Here is a 20455-nt window from a genome sequence, read left to right as displayed (position 1 = left end):
AGAAAATGAACAAAAAAACCTGTCCTGCATTTGAGGTCGGGAATAGCAGGGACAAGATTTATTTGTGGTGTAGGCATGTTATAAAGTACTTTGAATCCCTCTCCTGGATATTTTATTTGCCTTTTTGCGTTTGAAAAGTGACTTTAATTTATTAGTATTGCCTACTCCACCTGAAGGACTCATTATCTAAATTTTTTTTCTTACTCTTTGGCTTGATATTTTAAGACAAGAAATAGGTGAATATACCAGAGAGAGAGAGAGAGAGAGAGAGAGAGAGAGAGAGAAATAGGTGAATATGTGTATTATCTAAAGATTATTCTATAGCTGATGTTAAGGTATTTAATTTTGATTGCAGCTCTTCTCTTGATTACTTACATATATTTTTCTCTGCAGACCAGATATTTGAGCATGTTTTTTTTTTTTTTTGGCTTCATTTATTTTTCTTTTAGTGATATTTATAAGCTTTCCTTTGTAAGGAAAACAACTGAGCCAGACCGGATGATTTTTGTTTTGTTTTTCCCTCTTCTTTACTTCTGTTTCTTTACCAGTTTTATCATGAAATAGTTGTCCCTGTCATGGGGTATGTCTTATTTCTCCCTGCAGAGGGTTGAAGAGGAAGCATTGGTCAAGAATAGCAGTGCTTGCAAAGATTACCTCATTGAAGCTATGAAGTATCATTTGCTGCCAACGGAGCAGCGTATATTAATGAAGAGTGTCCGGACCCGACTGAGGACACCCATGAACCTTCCCAAAGTAGGATCTATTGTTCACACTTGTTATTACTTCATCTGAAAGGCCCATAGAGAGGCTGTTGATATTTTTACTCATCTGAATTTCCATGTGCCTGAGAATTCATTGTAGTGTATATAATTCAACTTCTCTATTGGGCCTGTGTGTGGCAAGGGCGGGGGGGGGGGGGGATGCTCGGTTCATTTAACCTTTATAAACTGCATGTTGTCACTGTTCTGGAACAGAAAGCAACTGATTTTTGTCCTTTCTGGGTCCTATTAGCTTTAGTTCTAGTAGAAAGGAAAATCTGAGTACATTACAGAGAAAGATTTCTCTGTAAGCTGTGTGTTTAGACAATAATTGAAAACCGAGTGTTTTCACAGAATTACCTGTTGGGTTAAGGTTGGCGAACAGCTCATTTGGCTCACTTCCGCCCTGTCCCCTGTTGTATACTGCAAGACAGTTGACGCACACATCATTGGTAGTCAGGTCAGGGTATCTCTCCCCTCTGTCGTCCCAGATTGCCAGCATTCCCATTGCCCTTGTGTGAAAGTTCATACTCTACTTTTATCTTTTTAGTTGAAGCCATTGATGTTTTACTGATTTCATTTTCCTTACAGAATAACCCCACATTTCCATCTCCGTTTGCAATTTCTTGTGCTCTTTTTCCATCTTCCCGGTACCAGAAGACCAGCACGTTATGCATCATTTTGTATATGGTCTAATCAGAATGATCCATAATATAATGCTTTTATTTATGTATGTGTTTTTAGCTCTTGTATGCGTGTGGGGCAATGATGGATTAAGAAATAAGAATTAATCTGTTATCCATTGTTTTCTTACGTCATCTTTGGTTGCCACTCTGTCCTTTCTATTAAATTATGTCTTTTAAATTCTTTCACTTAATGCTTTTACTTAGTGTTTTTTTTTTTTTCAAGTTTTATTTTTGGAGTGTACATTTTTAATTGCTTCAGATCTATATTGGTATTGTTTTTCTGTTCTGCCCAGTGTTAATACCAGTTCTCAATTTAGACCCAACTGTGTATTTTGCCGAGTATGCTATTTACTCCTTTTTCTAGATCATTAGTAAATATTTTAATTTAGAATGGACCTCAGCACTCTTCCTGGTGACCTTGCTAGAAATACCCACTCGCTGACATAGTCCATTTGTGGAAAATTTCAGTCCATAAGATTATGTTTATTATCTAAGCCAAAAATAAGTAATTTGGCCTGTAACATCCTGTGAGATTCAGGATCGAATAGATTCAAATTTGGTATGATTTTTTTTTAACATCTCTCTGCGTGTTACTCATCATTTTGTCGTCTCCTAGAGGTTCAGATGCTTTTCCCAAAATATTCTAAATTTTTACTCAGAATTATTATCACTTAAAAGGTATTTACAAGGCATTCACTTCCTACCCTGTTTTGAAAATTGGTATTTGCCGTTTTTAAATTTTCTGATCTCTCCTCAGTTCTCCAAGATTTTTCAAAAATAATTGTAAGTGGCTCAGTAAGTACATTAGCTAGTTCCCTTAACACCTTAGTATGCATGCCATCTGGGTCTGCTGATTTTATAAATGTTTACATTTCCAAATACCCTTTTACCTGCTTTTATAAATAGTCATCTTTTTAAGTCTACATCACTTCATATTTGTCCATATTATTTGGTGTCAGTTTTTGTTCTTTTAAAAGAAAATTTATAAAAAGTGTTCATAGTCTTAGCCCATTTAAATTACCATTTCTTTTTCTGCTAGTTTTTTCAGCATCCTTCTAACTAGTTTGTTTTAATACTTTTTTAAACGTTCCATATTTGTAAAAGTACTCTTCTTATATATTCCCTCTTCTGACATCTTTAGCTTTGCTGTCTTTATGCTGCAAAGACCTTTAGAGTGAAAACTTAACTTTCTTCCAATATCTGGAATAAACATGTCACTTTTGGAAATTTTCTTAAGAGTTCTTGGTAAAATCCTACAAGTATTTTATTTTTTCTGGAGTTGTGCTCATCTGTTCAGTTATATTGTTTCTGGGCTTTTCTGGTTGTGGCTTTGGAGGGGCCCTTCCAACTCTATACTTCAGGATTTCTCAATTCTTCAGCTTTTATTTTGTGGTGGGTATACTATCCGTGAAGGTTCTCATTCATTCTACTCTCTCAGGTGGCCAGGGAGGGGAGCAGGAGACATGGCAGGGGGCACTGAGCTCCACTGTTGCTTTGACTGTGCATTTGCATGATCCCTTCTCAAAATTTATTTACCTATATATATTTTTGAAAAAATGCTTGCATTGGATGCTCTTTCAGCAGCACTGTGTGTCATCTTAGAGGGGTTATATTCAAGATTAATTCTGAGTAGGTAGGTAAGAATGGAGCAAAGATTAATTTCTCGTGGTTATATATTTCATAGCAACGATCCATTTTATCATAGTAATGATAAGTCAAATCAGACAAAATGTGGTAGCAGCGCTAAAGAAACTTTTGTAATGTCTCAGTAATATTTCTGCCACGACAGTGACTTAGTACTTTTTATATTAGGCTCTGATTCTGTGGACTCACACAGATTTGCATGAATGATTCTTTTTATACCTCGGATGTTAGTTTTGCATTTCCAGTAAGCAATATTGGGTTGTGTAAGGCATTCTTGGATCTGGACATCATAATGAGAAGCTTTGTTTGCTTACTCTACTTTGTTGCTTCTTTTTCACTTTGGGATGTGTTTTTGTTTTTTAACAAATGCTATCATATTATTCCCGTGTATGTATTCTTTTATATTTTACACTATCCGTTGAGATTTCCAATTGGAAAATTATAAAACTTGATTTTTCAGGAGACATTTTCTAACTAATATTTAATAGGTGAGGAAAACGAAAAAACAAGGTTTAATCTACATTTTAGGATGGTTACTTGAATTTGTTTAACTCCCTACCCCTTGTCTTCCTTAAATATGTCACATTTAACTTTTCCATACAAAAAAAAATTGTTTCTGTTTTCTGTTCCTTTACATTAGCTTAAGTAGTTTGGTGTTTTCAGATGAGATCACATGTCTTTTACAAATCACTGGGGTGTCAGAGCCATGATCACCCCTTTTGTTGGTTAGTAGCACAGTGATTTTTAGTGCAGTCTCTTGATCTCATATAAATATCCCATTATCCATCCTTTGTCTCTCTTCTCTCGGATTCCCAAATCCTCACCCCATTCTACTGTTCTTGGGTGAGTATAGGACAGATAATAGCATTGTTCTCTGTATTCGGTAGTGCATTCCCTTCCAAGCTCATTTTGATGTGCGGAAGGGAACTACTCCATGGAAAGCATGAAATTCAGTTTGAGACTCATGGAATGTAATAAATCAGTATTATTTCTCAAGGATTTTTTGAAAAGTATTCCCTTCAGAGACTTGTTCCTCAAGTGATCTTCAGAGATGTTAACCAAGCCTCTGTTAACTGTTGCCTAACTGCCGGGCAGTGTTTAGACATTAAAACGCTGATCTATCATGTATAAACACCTGGATACGGGGTTGATCGTTCTGTTGATCCTACCTCTGTGGTTTTACAATCTTGCCCTCTTTCCCCTTTGGGTGGTAGGGGGGAGAGTATTCCAGATTTTCTTCGTTAATTCTTCCTTTTACTTATTTTCACCAACATTATCTGAAAAGAATCATGTTATTGGTCTCTGTTCAGTCTTCTTGTTAAGACCGTTAAAATACCTTCTACTCTCCAGTTTAAAAAAAAAAAACACACTAAAATAGGCTTCTTTTTGGAAACTTGGGCTTTACTCTGATTCGGGAATCATGTCTTCTCCATACTCCTCTCTTTCTGTAGTTCTGAGTACAGGTAGGTCATTGCTCAGTCAAGGTTGCAAACCTCCCCTTTCTGTATGTATGAGTCATTCCATCTTCTTTTGTTTTGATTTGTTTCCTTTGAACATCTGCTTTCTCCTGTCATCACATCATCTTTCCCGCAAGGTCCTTGCCTTTCTTTAAAGTTTTCCATACGTGGTATCATTGACTTTTATGTTCTTCCGGTTTGATGGCTGTAGTTTCAGTGTTGCCAAAGAGCGCCCCTCTGTACTCCGTAAAAGACAAACCAGTGACAGCTAAACTCCATCTGTCTCTCGAGGTTCCACCCCCTTCAGGAAGCTTTCACTAAATTATGGCAGCGTTCCATTTTCTGATCAGCATTAGCGATTAATGTCTGTGCTAATCGTATACCTTTTTGGTCATACATAATTGTATATTGTTCTTGAATTACTTCGTGGGTCTTGTCTCCTTAGTGAGATCTATAAGCTCTTGGGAGGTAGAGACTATGTCTTATATTTCTTATGTGTATGACACCTAGCACAGTTCTGGACAAATACAGATGATGGGAATTTAGTAAATAGTTGTGGGATTGAGTTGAATTGAAGAAACTTGTAGACCTTGTTTATTCTCAGCACTAGCCTATTGTACATTCATTCATTCATTATGGTTTCTAGTATCTCCATTATCTGTCCTTTAGGTTGGTTTATTTGTGTGGCATCAAAAGAGGTCTCTACTTGAGATCTAGGAATGTGTGCTCTCTTGTGAACTCTAATTCAGTTACTTTCCCTTTTTCTGTAGTTTTTTTCCCCCTTTATCCATGTTTCTTTTAATACCTTCCTGTCCTTTTCATCTCACCTACCCACTATCATAAATTTCACTCCTATCTGTTCTCCTGGATTGTGGAGACCTAATCCCTGGTCCTGAAAGCCAGGGTCTAGTTTATAGCAAGCCCTCTGACATATTGCAGCCTTGCCAGTGCTGACTGCCTGCTGTTTTTTGGCTTTAATACTGCTTTTGCTTGAAGGATCAGAAACTTATTCCAGTTTCTGAAATCCTTATTTTTGACTAAATGTGCTAGATAATAGAATTGTAGTTCTAACATGTGCCCCGTTTGTTGATGTTTCTTAAGTGTTGATTAGGTGGTTGTTTTTCCCCAGCTCACCCTACCATCTTCATCCTAACACTCTCCACATCAAAGTCTTTGTAAGACATTTTAAATCCCTCCATATGCCATAGTTGTTTATTCAAGTGCTTACATTTCTACCCTTACAGTTGATGGTGGTAGTTGGGGGCCAAGCACCAAAGGCTATCCGAAGCGTGGAATGCTATGACTTTAAAGAAGAGCGATGGCACCAAGTAGCAGAACTACCTTCCAGGAGATGTAGGGCAGGTAAGCGTGATTGCGTTGTGGTCCTTTCTCTGCTGCTGGATCGCTGGGAGCTTCCAGTTCAGGTCTTATTAATTAGAAGAATCTTTATTAGAAAAGCTTTGATTAAAATCGATGTGTCATTCATGCCCCCAAGACATCATTAGGCATAGTCACTCAGTCTTCATCTTTACATACCTTTCTGGTTCTAGTAGTATGAGGTGGCATAGCTAGCAATTTGCTGGATATTTTCCTGGTTACCTTTACTGAAGTGCTGAGAAATGATTCTTTAGGTTGGGGCCCTTCATGCTAAGAGATTCCTGACTTAGCTATAATTCACGGTTAGTTGCCTTCTTCCAGGCATGCATTTTATAAATATTTGTTGAAATAGACCTTATTTAGCCAACACTTCAATCAGAAAGGCGGTTGTAAACTCTGAGGGTTCTTCCTGGAACTCAAACGTGGGTTCATAATTCATAGCTCCCGTAGCAAAGTGGAAGGTAGTACTTGGGCAGTGTGTCTTGGTGATTGTTACATGTCAGCATCGAGGTACCTCACTGGTTAAGAGCTGTTTAATATTTTGGGGCTGGGGACTGGATGTAGTGTAGCTTTTGCTAATTATGATTTAGACATTAAAATTGTTTTTGATCTTACGTTCTAAACAGTGCTGCGGGGAATCCCTTTATGCATACATCGTTATGTACATGTGCCAATATATTTTAGTGGGATAAAACTCTAGAACTTAATTCCTGATTCAAAGGGTATCTTAAGAGGAAACCCCAATTATTGCTACCACTAATAGTAAAATATGAAGGTGCCTGTTTCCCTGCATTCCCAACAACGCCTCGTGATTAAATGTTTTGACTTTTGCCAATCTGGTAGGTGGAAAATGTTATCTCCTCTTACTTTGTACTTTTATTATGAGGAAGGTTCAGTGTCTTTCTGAATTGTTAGTTTTTGATTTTTGCCATTTTTTATTATTTTATTGATTTGACAGATACATAGTAAGGAAAATAGCATTTTGTCTATCATTTGTGGTGTGAATATTTATTTGTATTAATCTTTTCTCTTGATTTTACTTGTGTTATTTTCACCGTGTAAAATATTTGCCATTTTATGAGGTCCCTGTACATCAGAGTTTTGCCTTTGGACTTAAGGATTTGTTTCTTCTATAGAAAAGTCTTACTCTAAAGCTATTTGTTGTGTGTGTGTGTGTGTGTGTGTGTGTGTACATACACATATGTTTCTTATTTTTTAAGTTAAAAGATTATTTTTGAACTTTTTATGTTGAAATAGTTTTGCAGTTAAAGAAGAATTGCAAAGTTATTACAAAGGTTTCTGATATAGTCATTCCTTAATAACATCTTACACACCTATGATACAGCTATCAAAATTAAGAAGTTAGTATTGATATACTACTATTAGCTAAACTACGGACTTCATATTTTATGAGTGTTTTTCATTGAAGTCCTTACTCTGTTTCAGAATCCCCCATTGCATTTGCCATAAATATATGGCTTAGTCTCTCAGCTCTTTACAAGAGCGTCATAGTCTTTCCTTGTCTCTCATGCCCTTGATTCTTTGGTCAGGTCTTCTGAAGAACGTCTCTCAGTTTTGGGCGTGATGTTTCCTCATGATTAGATGGAGGTTATTATGACTATTTCTGGTGATGTCAACCTCAATCACCTGGTTAAGATGGTATCTGCTAGGTTTCTCCCCTGAAACAACATTATATTTTTAACATATGAATTTTTCTAGTACTTTGTTTTACTTTTTATATTTGTATCAGAAACATCTAGGGGATCCCTGGGTGGCTCAGTGGTTTAGTGCCAGCCTTCAGCCCAGGGTGTGATCCCAGGGTCCTGGGATCGAGTCTCGCATCGGGCTCCCTGCATGGAGCCTGCTTCGCCCTCTGCCTGTGTCTCTGCCTCTCTCTGTGTCTCTCATGAGTAAATAAATTTTAAAAATCTTAAAAAAAAAGAAACACATCTAGACTTTATTTTGATGTAAGAAGTAAGATGTGGAATTTGTTTTTTCAATGGTAGCCAGTTGTCTGAAGACTATATGGGCTAATCCAGCTGTTGCCATTCATTTGAAATGCTGCCTTTATCATACACTAAATTTCTACATTTACTTGATTTTATTCCAAATATTCTACTTAGGCATCAACACAGAGCAATTATCATTATAATTATTGTTTTATGATTTTATGTTTTATGATTTAAGATGTGATGGGACTAGTTACATGACTGGTGATGGGACTTGCTTCTTTCTTCAGTAGATTTTTAACATTTTCTTGATATGCTCCTGTATGTCTCTTGGCAGGTTTATTCTTAGGTATTTTATCTTTGTTGTTACTGTTGGAGCCTTCCATGATATTTATAATTAGTTTACTTCGTATCTGATTCCTGATCCAGTTTCCTTCTCATTGCACCATAAGTCATTAGACTGGGTCCATTCTGAAGTGCACCGTTTATGAGTAAGCTTGACCTTCATCGTGCCCTCATGAAAGCACTGTATGCCTCCCCACCCACTTCAGATTATAGTTGATGCCATTTAACTATGGAATTCTGGCCAAATTATTCAAACTTCTGTGTGCTTCCAGGTAACTTTGGGGAGTATCTGCTCTTTTAGTTCACTCCTTCTCTACCCAGAGTGTTTGGACTCATAGCTTGAGTCATTTTTCGTTTTCTTCCTTGTCACCTGAACTACCCTAGCACACTACATGTCTCTAAGATACGATAGATTTTTGTTTTGTTGTAGAGAGAAGAAAATGAACATTGCAGTGGCCCAAATTTCCACAGGGAACACTCCCCACTGTTCCTTGTGATTTGGGATATAGGACATTTTCCTGCTGAAGCATACTGCCTGCGGTGTCCACTGCTCACTGGCCACCCAGGCCTTCCCCGGAGATCTACCACATTTCCTCCATCCAGGGCACTCAGGAAGGCCAGGGGTTACTCTTCATCATTCATTAATTCTCTGCCTACTTGAATTGTCTGTTGCCCACAGCTCTCCTCCGACACTTGAGATCTACCAAGAAGTAGCTTGAGTATTCATTTCCTCATTGAGTCCCTGGACTGGAAAGTCTTTCCTTTCTGTGATAGAAAGCTGCCAACCCGGGCAGGCTTCATGTCACACGAAGGACTGCGCATCCGTACATGTTTTGGGAGCTGGGGTATAAAGCACCAGGGGGCGAGACAGTGAGCGGTCGTGGTACATGCTTCGTCTGATGACATCATATGAAACATCGAGCTGGTCAGCACTTAGGACTGGTGATTCCTGATCTCCCAGCTGGATTCAGAGGACTCTGAGGCACAGCGCCTGCCCCCAAGCCGAGCAGTGACATAAGCACTACAGAATTTAAGAACAATAAAACTTTGAACACTTTAAAGTGATGATAATGATGCAGACTGCGGATGAATTACTGACCCCAAATATACTGTCTAGCTATTATTTGCCCTCGGGGCTTCAGGAGCTACAGGCAGGCCCTCCAGGCTAGGGTGGTGCGAGGAATGTAGAACTTTCACCGGGAGCGGATGATCAGAGGGGCTTCTCAGATCAGGGCAACCGCAGGAGAAAGCTTGGAAAAGTGAGAAGGTGATTAAAACCCAGAGGCTCGCGGGTTGCTTCTCCATCCAGGGATTGCCTAACCTCTTCACTAGCTCAGGGTCTGCAGACTTCTTCAAGGACCGGAGAGTAAGTATTTTAGGCTTTGTGGGTTGTACGCTCTCCGTCCCAACTCAGGTGCCACCGTAGTGCGAAAGCAGGCACCTGAGCAGCTCAGCGCTGACCAGCCGTGGCCTCCCCGGAGCACAGCCTCTAGGTTGCACGTTCGTCCCTAACTGCTGCCTGTCTTTTGCAGGGATGGTCTACATGGCCGGGCTGGTTTTTGCTGTCGGTGGCTTTAACGGCTCCTTGAGAGTCCGCACCGTGGATTCCTATGACCCTGTGAAAGATCAGTGGACCAGCGTCGCGAACATGCGAGACCGCAGAAGCACTCTGGGGGCCGCCGTATTGAACGGGCTGTTATACGCCGTGGGAGGCTTTGATGGCAGTACAGGTGACTTCCTTCTGGTCTTTTCTGTCTTACATTAGAATTAACGTAGAGTCCCGTTTGGGGAACAAACTGTGACAAAATTCAGGAGACAGAGGATCCCTGGGTGGCTCAGCAGTTGAGTGTCTGCCTTCGGCCCGGGGCCTGATCCTGGAGCCCCAGGATCGAGTCCCACGTTGGGCTCCCTGCATGGAGCCTGCTTCTCCCTCTGCCTGTGCCTCTGCCTCTCTCTCTCTCTCGAATAAATAAATAAAATCTTAAAAAAAAAAATCAGGAGACATTTGAGTGTTTTAACAGGTATTGTAAGGATAAGTTTAAAAACTCCATCAAAACTTCTGTTGACTAGTGTTGAGAATACGAAGTATGTAACTTTGCTTCTTTATGCGTCACTGTCACTCCTCTTACCGCTTTTAAAAAGCGAAGTGCCAGCTGGGTGGGAGCCCTGCGGCAAAGAGGCTAATCCTGTTTGTCATGTAATTGATATGTTTACATTCCATCATTTTCCTCTTTTACTTTAGCCCCATTTAACAGACCTGAAGTGTTTCTCCCTGATACTACACAGAAAAGAACGCTTACCTCACATTCTTTGGGAGGAGGAAATGAAGAGCACTGTGCTTTATTTCAGGTTTATCATCCGTGGAAGCTTATAATATAAAGTCTAATGAGTGGTTTCACGTGGCTCCAATGAACACGAGGAGGAGCAGCGTGGGCGTCGGCGTTGTCGGAGGTGGGTGCTGACCCTTGTTTCAGGTGAACATTTCCAGGCACGTGTAGCCTCTTGATTGGTAGGAGTGATCCTTCCAATCCTCTGAATACCAGTTTTCCAAATGGGCAAGGAAATGATCATCTAAAAAAGAAAGGGAATAGCCGTTGTAAATTTTATTTATTTCTTAAAAATTAGCTGGTCTGTATAAACTAATGTATGTGAAGCCCTCGTTCCCCCCCCAGCCCGCTTCTGTCATCCTCCTCTCCCTCTGTCCTCTTCTTCACCCCTTTCTTTTCTCTGTCTGTCTTCATGACCCATATAAAACTGTTAACTGATCTTAAAACCATTGTTTAGGGAACAAATCAAATGACACGTGCAGAATTTTACTTCTGGAGAAGCTGTTTCACATTTCAGAGGATGGGTTACCATCCATGGGTTACTTATTTATATCCTGCTTTGTCCACCAATGGAGCTTAAGAAAGGCATTAACAATTGTTTTTTAAAGGTGTGGGGTTTTTTTTTTCTTAATTTCTTTGGCAGATTTGTGGGTTCTCACTCCCTCCCCACTATGGGTATAATTCTTTGACTAACTTTTCTTTTTAAACAGCTTTATGGCGATATAATTTACATGCCGTGCAATTCACCCATTTAAAGTGTACAATTCAGTGTGCACCCATCACCACAATTCATTTTAGAACAAGAAGCAGCCCTACTCTCCTTGGCTGTCCTCTCCATCCTCCCCAGACCTCTCAGTAGCCACTACTTTACTTTCTGTCTATATAAATTTCCCATTTTTGGACATTTCATATTAATGAAATCATACGGTATGTGATCTTTTGTGACTGATTTCTCTAATTTAAAATAATGTTTTCAGGGATCCCTGGGTGGCGCAGCGGTTTAGCGCCTGCCTTTGGCCCAGGGCGTGATCCTGGAGACCTAAGATCGAATCCCACGTCGGACTCCCGGTGCATGGAGCCTGCTTCTCCCTCTGCCTATGTCTCTGCCTCTCTCTCTCTCTGTGACTATCATAAATAAATAAAAGATTTAAAAAAAAAATAATGTTTTCAGGGTTCACCTGTGTTAGAGCCTTCACTGCTACCTCATTTCTTTTTATCGCCAAATAATATTCCACGATATACTGGTACTACTAGGTCTTGATTTAACTATTTTTCCCCGACTTACTAAGATTACCAACATACTCAATTCTGTTTCCCACGATGTTGTTCACTTACCAAATAGTGTTATCCAAGGACGCAATGAGTGTACTTCCTATTTTATCATTCAGATTTATTGATGAAAATGTTAAATTAATTTCATACACACCCTGCAGACCTTCATAATATGGTCTGATAGCTCCTCCGATCACCATTAGGCAAGATCTTCATAGTTTATAAAAATCAATAACAAAAGGGAAATTGCTGCTGTGGATGAAAATATGATGTAAAAAGATGGCTTCTTATGAACCTGGCTTTCTTTGTGATTCCATGTTTAGGTTTGCTCTATGCTGTAGGGGGGTATGATGGAGCTTCGCGTCAATGTCTTAGCACAGTGGAATGCTATAATGCTACAACAAACGAGTGGACCTATATAGCAGAAATGAGCACCAGACGGAGTGGAGCCGGTATGTAGGAAACTCATTTAAGCAATTGGAGCACGGAAATGATGGAAAAGAATTAAACAAGTGAAATGACTCATTGGCTTCTCTTCATATTACCAGAAAACATATTATATATACACTGATCTTAATGAGACTAAGTGTTAAGTGTTTTTTTGAATTATGCAGGTAGTGGTAGATATATTTAAATATCACTTTGTAAAATGCCTAAGTGCAATATTAAAGGCCACTTGTATCACTTAATTATTTATATTGTTTGGCATTCCTTTTAGTTTTTGTGCTTAGTCCTTATTGAACTTAATAATCGAGTCTCTTCGTGTCCATTCCTTACCAGTTTTGTGCTTTCATACTGGTTTGCTTTTACCATGAAAGTTTTCAAAGGATTATGTTAAAGGACTTTCCCTCTCTGTGTTTCACCCTAATAGTATTTTTATTTTATTGGACATACCTTTTTCAGAATAATAGTTCTTATTGAGAATCTCATTTGCCAATTCTATTCATTTCCATTTCTTAGACTGTAAGCCTTAATATTGACTTCCTTTTACAAGTCATTCAAATAAACCCTAGTGTGTCATAAATTCCTTGTCGCTTTTACTATAGTTTCTTTTTTTTCTGTGTTTTATAGGTGTTGGTGTGTTAAACAATTTATTGTATGCTGTTGGGGGTCATGATGGTCCTTTAGTACGAAAAAGCGTTGAAGTGTATGATCCCACCACCAACACATGGAGACAGGTTGCAGATATGAACATGTGCAGAAGAAATGCAGGTATCTGTCTATCTTACGATTATGAAATTTATACTGATTTGTATTCTGCGTTTTACTGGTATTGCCGTATATGTTCATTCTTCTTTTACTGATTTGGACTTTCTAATAGATTAGCTCTTTAAAGACTGAAATTTATGTAGTAATCCTATATAGTGAATGCCTGGCATAATGGCTACTTTTTGTGATAATATAGAGACTAAATTAGAGGAAGAGCCCTCTATATTTGATGTTTAAATTCATTCATTCTTATCACAAATATTTGTGAGTGCATATCATGTACCATGTACTAGAGGTCCAATTCTCAGGAAATTTAGTCTAGTTGAGTAAATATTTATGCCAGGTTAAAAGCTAGTTGTTTATCTGAATCTGAAGCTTGAAGCTTACCCTAATTTAATATAGTTCATGATTTCTAAAATTGGAAAAGCTAAAATAGCAACATCAACAACAAGTAATTTTTTAAAAAGACTTCTTTATTTTAGAGAGAGAACACGAGCAGTGGGAGGGGCAGAGAGAGAGAGAGAAACCCTCAAGCAGACTCTCCGCTGAGTGCAGAGCCCGACATGGGGCTCAATTCTAAGACCCTGAGATCATGACCTGCGCCAAAACCAGGAGTTAGATGCTTATTCGACTGAGTCACCCAGGTGCTGTTGAAAGCAATTTTAAGAAAGCTGAGGTTTTCAAGATTAGGGAACTAACTGCTTAAAAAGAAGATCCATGGAAGAGAAATAAAAACAGAAAATACATTCAGGATAGCTAAATAGTCTTTTCAGGAAATGCTAGTCATCTTTAAAATGCCACTATCTTGGGCACATGGGTGGCTCAGTCAGTTAAGTAAGTGTCTGCCTTCAGCTCAGGTTATGATCCCAGGGTCCTGGGATTGAGCTCTGCATGGGGCTCCCTGCTCAGTGCGGGGTCTGCTTCTCCCTCTCCCTCTGGCCCTCAATCTCCAGTCCTCCTGTCCCTGCTCATGCTCTCTCTCACTCACTGCCTCTCTTTCTCAAATAAATAAAATCCATAAAATAAAATAAAAAATAAAATAAAATGCCATTATTCCCATAGTCCAAAATAAGTTCCTCATGATTCTCAAACTCACTGTATACTACTGTATGATGTTGTACGATGCACTCTCCATCCCTCTCAAAATGCTCTTCGTAATTTCTCTTTATTTTAAAAAATATTTCTAATTAAGTTAATGTGATTATGAAGGGAGACTAAGTATGTAGGACTGCAAGGACCTTTCCCCTCATCCAATCAATTGTATTTGGTGAGGTAAAAAAATCTCTTGGCTATAGATAGTCTCATGGTAAAACCCACAAATCTGGGCCCTAAATAGAATAAGTGCTTGACCCCAGTATATATTAGGTTAGATAAGCCACAGTAACATGTTCATGTGCCTTGCTGGGTTATGAAATTTATTTGCATTTTGAGCTTTCATTATTTTCCTAAAGATTGGAATAGTCTGAATTTTTTCCTCTACCTATGTTTTATTGTTTTCAAATCAAAATGAGCTCTTTTCTTCTAGCTAAAAGAATAAGGTGGTAATTTGTAGAACTGTCATCTTGCTATTGCTTTTTAAGCAGTTGAACTACATTAAAATGGTATGTTTGCTTCTTGTCAAGAGACTAGAATAGTAACACAGTTGAGTTTGAGTATAGAGAAGATCCATTGCATTAGCACAGAAGATAGTATTGCTAGTGCACTTTTAAATGTTGGATTGAGATTTGGACTCATTACTTTGTTATGTTAAAAATCTACAAGCATCTGTTAGTTATGTTAGCAAGACCATTTACAAAACTACAAAGACCCGTATGTGGGCAGTATCCTTCTAGATGTTTTGATGCACTCTGGTACCGGTTAGCTCTGAACCTTGTTTAAATCATTGAAAAAATATATAGATATGCTTTTAAAGTACACATTAAAATAAAGAGCTTTTACAAGGTGTTTATTGTTTGATTCAAATTTCTTTGTAAAAATTTATGTTTAAAAAATAGTTGCATAAGTCTGCAAAAAATATGTGAGAGATTCTTGTTCATTGCAACATCATTGATAAGAAAAAAAATGAAAATGACTTAATATCAGCAAAAGGCAAATTATGGTATTATAGATGGAATCACTAGCAGCCATTAATCATTTATTAACTTCAGGAAATGTCCAAGGTATATTGTTTGGGAGTGGGTGGGTAATAAAGTATTATATGTAGTACGAGCAACCTTAAGGTTAAAAAAGAAGTATCTGAGTATATATGCATAGATAAGAGTCAGCAAGAGTAGAGATGAGAATTTTGATAGTCATTTTTCTAAGTATAGAATTAGAGGTGATCTTTTTTTATAAATACTTTCCTAGATGTTTTGAATTTTTACAAAAAAAATGAGTTATTCTAGTAATAATTAATAAATAATGCTTTTCTCTCCTTTTACAAGATATAAAAATACCTAACCATTCAGTATCCTTTCAGAATTCAGAATTGTTTTTTACCTTTTACCAATATATATTTTTTCTTTAGGATTCCATAAGAAGCTACTTTGGGATAGTTAAACCTTTTGACCTTTAACTTTTTTCTTTTTGACAAAATAAAAATTAAAATAGTTTCTGACCTATAAAGTAAGGTTATTCTGAAGATTAATTGAAACAATGCCCATATAAAACTCCTGCATAAATGGAACGAGCGGGAGCTCAGAAGTGGTATTAGACTCTCAAACATAAAGGGAATTGTTTTCATGTTCACCGTCTTCTCTTCTTGCCTCTTTTCAAGGAAGTAAGTGTCTCTGGATCACCTCACCAAGTACATATAGGGATATTTATGTTTACCCAAATTTTTTAAATAATTGTTTTCTCTCCGCCTTATTTTTTTTTAAAGGAGTTTGTGCAGTTAATGGTCTGTTATATGTAGTTGGCGGAGATGATGGTTCCTGTAACTTGGCATCAGTAGAATATTATAATCCAACGACTGATAAATGGACGGTTGTGTCATCTTGTATGAGCACAGGGAGAAGTTACGCAGGTAATTGTCTAACTTTCTTACAATCTTCTAGTAGATGATGAAAAAAATTATCATGATTTTTATATTAAGAATGTTCTAAGAAGAATTTTCGCAAAGTATGTTTCTTATTCTCAAAATAATACTGGACGTGTATATTCTAAAATAAAGCACTGGTATTGTTTTATTATTCTACAGTCATTTGATTAAAAAATTCCAAACCTTTCCAGTGCAGAATCATATTATAAAATTTAATATGGCTAAAATCTGTATATAGTCGAGTGGAGTTTACTGTGTGGCAAGGCTTTCATTACTCAGATGTCCAAGAAATATGACTACTTCAGTATCTGCCCTAGCAGGTGCCATATGATAGTACATAGTGAGACCGTGGAGTAATTGTTTTAGTTAAGCATAGCACTGGGTGGATTATAAAATACCATTTTTGGTCCATTCTCTTGAGAAGAGAAATAAAAGGTAATAAGCTTTAATAAATGTAATGATGAGTCTTTAAAATTGTATGTTGCGTATTATTCTGATGATTATTCTGTTGCTTTAAATTCTAATATTCATTCTAATATTGGCCCAGGAGTGGAGAGAAAAGAGTTTTAGATTAATTAACCATCACTGTTGTTTATGTATCATGCAAAACAACACCTAGTGGAAGAACTATAAATAGTAGGCTCCCAGAATAACATGGCTCAAACTCAGGTGAAATTTTTTTGATGGCTTTATTGAGATAGAACTGACATAGAATGAATAATGTATATTTAAAGTGTATGATTTTATTACTTTTGACATTTGTATATACCTGTGAACCCATCATCACAATCAAGATAATGAAAATACCCATCCCCCACAAAAGGTTTGTGTCCCTTTGAATATTAGGTGGATTTTGATATTTCCTGATTAAAAACACAGCTCCTTAAAGACGAGTTCTGGATTTAAGGAGTCTGATGCAGTTCTGGTCCATAATGAGCAGAGGTTTCTGTGTCATTTAGGTTAAAATGACAGTAGTATTCAAATTGAAGAAAGAGATCTTGAAACACCATGATTCATTCAGTCCCTCTTGTTCCAATAATAGAGAACATAGTCTTTTCTCAGAGGTACAGGATGTTGCCTGTGACTTCTATTGTATTTCTTCGTTTCTCTGCTCAGGGGTCACAGTTATTGATAAACCATTATGAGCCGGAAGGACATTTTTGGCATATTTATACATGAGAAGCAGGCTTCACCACATATTTCTGAAGCGACTCAGAGTCTAGCACTTCTCCACTTGTGGCTGCTCTTTAAGTCTCAGCAGAAGATCAGATCGGCTGCCTTAATAGGCCTCAGATACTGAAGATTATTTTTGGTAGAAGCACTGCGTAGGCTTTTTCTGCAATGAGCAGCAGCTGACTGAATTTTAATAAGAAACCGGGACTGCGGTACTTACTCTGTAGTCTTTAGACAACAGCTGCTTTCTTAAAGACTAGTTCTTACCAACCTTGAGTGACTATGGATTACTTTGTGAAGGAAGATAAAGTAATGTGTGTTCTTGTAAAATTAAATTTTATCTTTATTCCTTCTCCTGAAAAATCTGTATGCACAGGAACTGAAAATCTTTGAACAGGTATTAAAATCTATGTAAGTATACAAACTAGCTGAGGGATAAAACTGTTTGCTTTTATAAAATATCTTTGATTACATGAGTATAACAAATTGTGTGCATATAAATGTGTGTCTATACGCTTTCCTTTAAATATGTTTGAAAAGATGTTTGAAACTTGATTATACTATTTATAATTGGCACAGTACTTTGAATTATGCCAGTACTACATTGTAAAACAGAGTTGTATTTTTTGATATTTAACAATGCTTAACACTTTAAAATGCCACTTCTGAGGAATGAACACGGTGTAACACACTTGAATATGTGTGATGCCAAACTTTTTTAAATAAAATATAAATTATGCTTATTTATTATTTTCTTTAGTTTAATCTTGGTCATGTTTTGGTGTGTATCTTTAATTTTTTTCTTAACGTAACACTTTGGCATGAACATTATTGCAGGTTTTTGATGAATATAATGAATGTATGGAATTCAACTGAATTTGCATGGTCTTAAGAATTTTTTCTGTGTGTATAAATTTAGCTGCTATTAACAGAAGAGAGAACTTTCTGTGCGTAGCCATGTGTGTTGATCAAATACAGTTTTTCTGAGATCTTCAATTAATCTCACTTTAAAATGACCAAAACATGTCTTTCTTGAATATCTTTGAATAAAAGTTTGTATATTATTTGTTTCACATTGTCCGTGATTTTTATCTATTTAGTTTCGTATTAAGAAAGTTGCCTGTTTTGTTTTTCTGTTCTTTTTTAAGATTTGTGTTTTCTAACTTCACAAATCAATTTTTTTTTAAGATTTTTTTTATTTATTCATGAGAGACACACAGAGAGAGCCAGAGACACAACAGGCAGAGGGAGAAGCAGGCTCCCTGCAGGGAGCCCGATGTGGGACTCGATCCCAGGACCCCGGGATCACACCCTGAGCCAAACGAAGGTAGACGCTCAACTGCTGAGCCACCCGGGTGCCCCACAAATCAGTATTTTTAACTCGTTGCCAGGAACCTATAAGGCAAGTCTGTTATCAGTAACTGAAGTCATTGAAAATTGTGATCCAAGAAAACGTTATCTCCAACCATCAGGGAAAAGTCTCCCAAGTATTGGTGAAATTTAAAGTTTTTATATTCCTCTGTTCCTAATATAAGCACAAGATGACAATAAAACAAATAGCAAAGGATCAAAAAGTAAGTCAAAGAAAAAATACCTATTCCAGAGCAACTGAGAAAAAATTTGTGGTTTTGATACTAAATCAAAGGAATTGAGGGAATGGGAGTGAGGGAGTGGGATGGACAGCTGAGGTGCCGGAGCCCTGAGAGAGTACAGAGGGGAGGGAGGGGAGGAGAAGGAGAAGGACAAAGAGTGAAGGATATGCTGACTGTGCCTCAGAAGAAGAATTTAAGAGGTTGGCGTGAACAGAAGGTTATCCAGAACAGTCCATAATCAAGATTTATACCTGTGATAAAATTTCCATTTAGTTTAATATAGACTACTGAAATTTAAACATAAAACCATATTTACTACTTACCTGAACTTTTAGTTTAAATGGAAATATAAGGCATTTAATGAGAAAAAGAAAAGAAACCTCTGCTTACCTTCTGAAAAAATGAATTTCTGCATTAATGTGGCTCCAGGCACATCCATCGTCAACACACCTGGTGAAGGTCTAGTGACCTTCCACTGATGCTCCATGAAACCTCTGTGAATAAAAAAATAACCTCTAAACCTCTAAAAAATACATTTTTAAGCCTTTCTTGAAATGCAATCTATTAAGGTGACAAAGTCTTAGATACTTAGCATGTCAAGGACATCTTTGTCTTTACTTCTTCGAAGCTTTAATAGCTGTACTGTAAGGGAGTTTACCAGGGGTTGTCAATAGGTAGATTGTGAACTATGTCTTTCGTGGCTTTTTTTTTTTTTTTTTAAGATTTTATTTATTCATGGGAGACACAGAGAGAGAGAGAGAGAGAGAGAGAGGAGGAGGGAGAAGCAGGCTCCATGCTGGGAGCCCGACGCGGAACTCGATCCCGGGGCTCGAGGATCACACCCTGGGCCAAAGGCAGGTGCTAACCGCTGAGCCACCCAGGGATCCCCCTTTCGTGGCTTTGGGTCTCCCTGCTTCCCCGTGCCCCTCTGTCTTTCCAGGTTGGAACATCTGCCTTTTAAAAAAGGCATGGGAAGGCATTCCTGGCACCTTCTATTGTACGAGAAAGACTGGGAGTTGAGACGCAGGGGGTTTTAGAGACCCTCCCAGGGACACGGCACCGGGTGTGAGCAGGGTTCGAGGCCAGGCTGCGTCCTGCCTTGTGAAGTGACCGCTGCCTGCCTTGCTTGGACCTGGGCCGTGTCGGCCCAAAGCGCTGTTGCTGCGGTGAAGGGGGACGATGTGTGCGGCCGGGGGACTTTGGCTCCTCTTCCTCTTCCCGTGGACTCTGCCACATGGCTGCTGGTTTTTATTATGATCCCTTATCCCTTGAGGACCTACGTGGTCATCCTCCCGGCTGCTGAGGACTTGCGGGACTCCGCGGGATCCGCGGGTGGCGCACCCCACGCCGTGATGGGCTAAACAAGGCGCCTCTGGTTGCAGTTTGCTCTGGAGCAGTTGCCTCCTACGCCCTTGTATGGCTGCCAATGCCTCATGTCGGAGATGAGGTGACTTGGGGCAGTGGGATCACACCTCGAATCGAGACTCAGGTCCCCACCCTGGCTTTGGGACTCTAAAGGAAAACCAGCAGTGTGTGTTCTGGAAAATCCAAGGGCACAAGAGCTAGAGGCTCTGGATTTGCATCCCCCTCGATTAGCTGCCAGCTGGGACTTTAAACGTGTCGCGTGACCTCCGACCCTTATTTTGT

General features: G+C 38.4%; 1 protein-coding gene across 1 annotated transcript in view; it reads left to right on the top strand.

Annotated features, from left to right (window-relative positions):
* KLHL2 (kelch like family member 2) overlaps positions 1-18280 on the top strand; it is a 98400-nt gene extending 80120 nt beyond the window's left edge. The window contains exons 8-15 of the mRNA XM_041738435.1: positions 604-753; positions 5790-5907; positions 9749-9946; positions 10566-10667; positions 12139-12267; positions 12887-13027; positions 15885-16028; positions 17160-18280. Of these exons, the coding sequence (XP_041594369.1) occupies positions 604-753; positions 5790-5907; positions 9749-9946; positions 10566-10667; positions 12139-12267; positions 12887-13027; positions 15885-16028; positions 17160-17188 (1011 nt within the window). The 3' untranslated portion in view covers positions 17189-18280. The remainder of the gene's footprint in view (positions 1-603; positions 754-5789; positions 5908-9748; positions 9947-10565; positions 10668-12138; positions 12268-12886; positions 13028-15884; positions 16029-17159) is intronic.
* The last annotated feature ends 2175 nt before the right edge of the window (positions 18281-20455 follow it).

The sequence above is a fragment of the Vulpes lagopus genome, chromosome 23 (genome assembly GCF_018345385.1).
Source record: "Vulpes lagopus strain Blue_001 chromosome 23, ASM1834538v1, whole genome shotgun sequence".
Classification (NCBI taxonomy): Eukaryota; Metazoa; Chordata; class Mammalia; order Carnivora; family Canidae; genus Vulpes; species Vulpes lagopus.
This window is presented reverse-complemented; position numbering and strand designations above follow the sequence as displayed.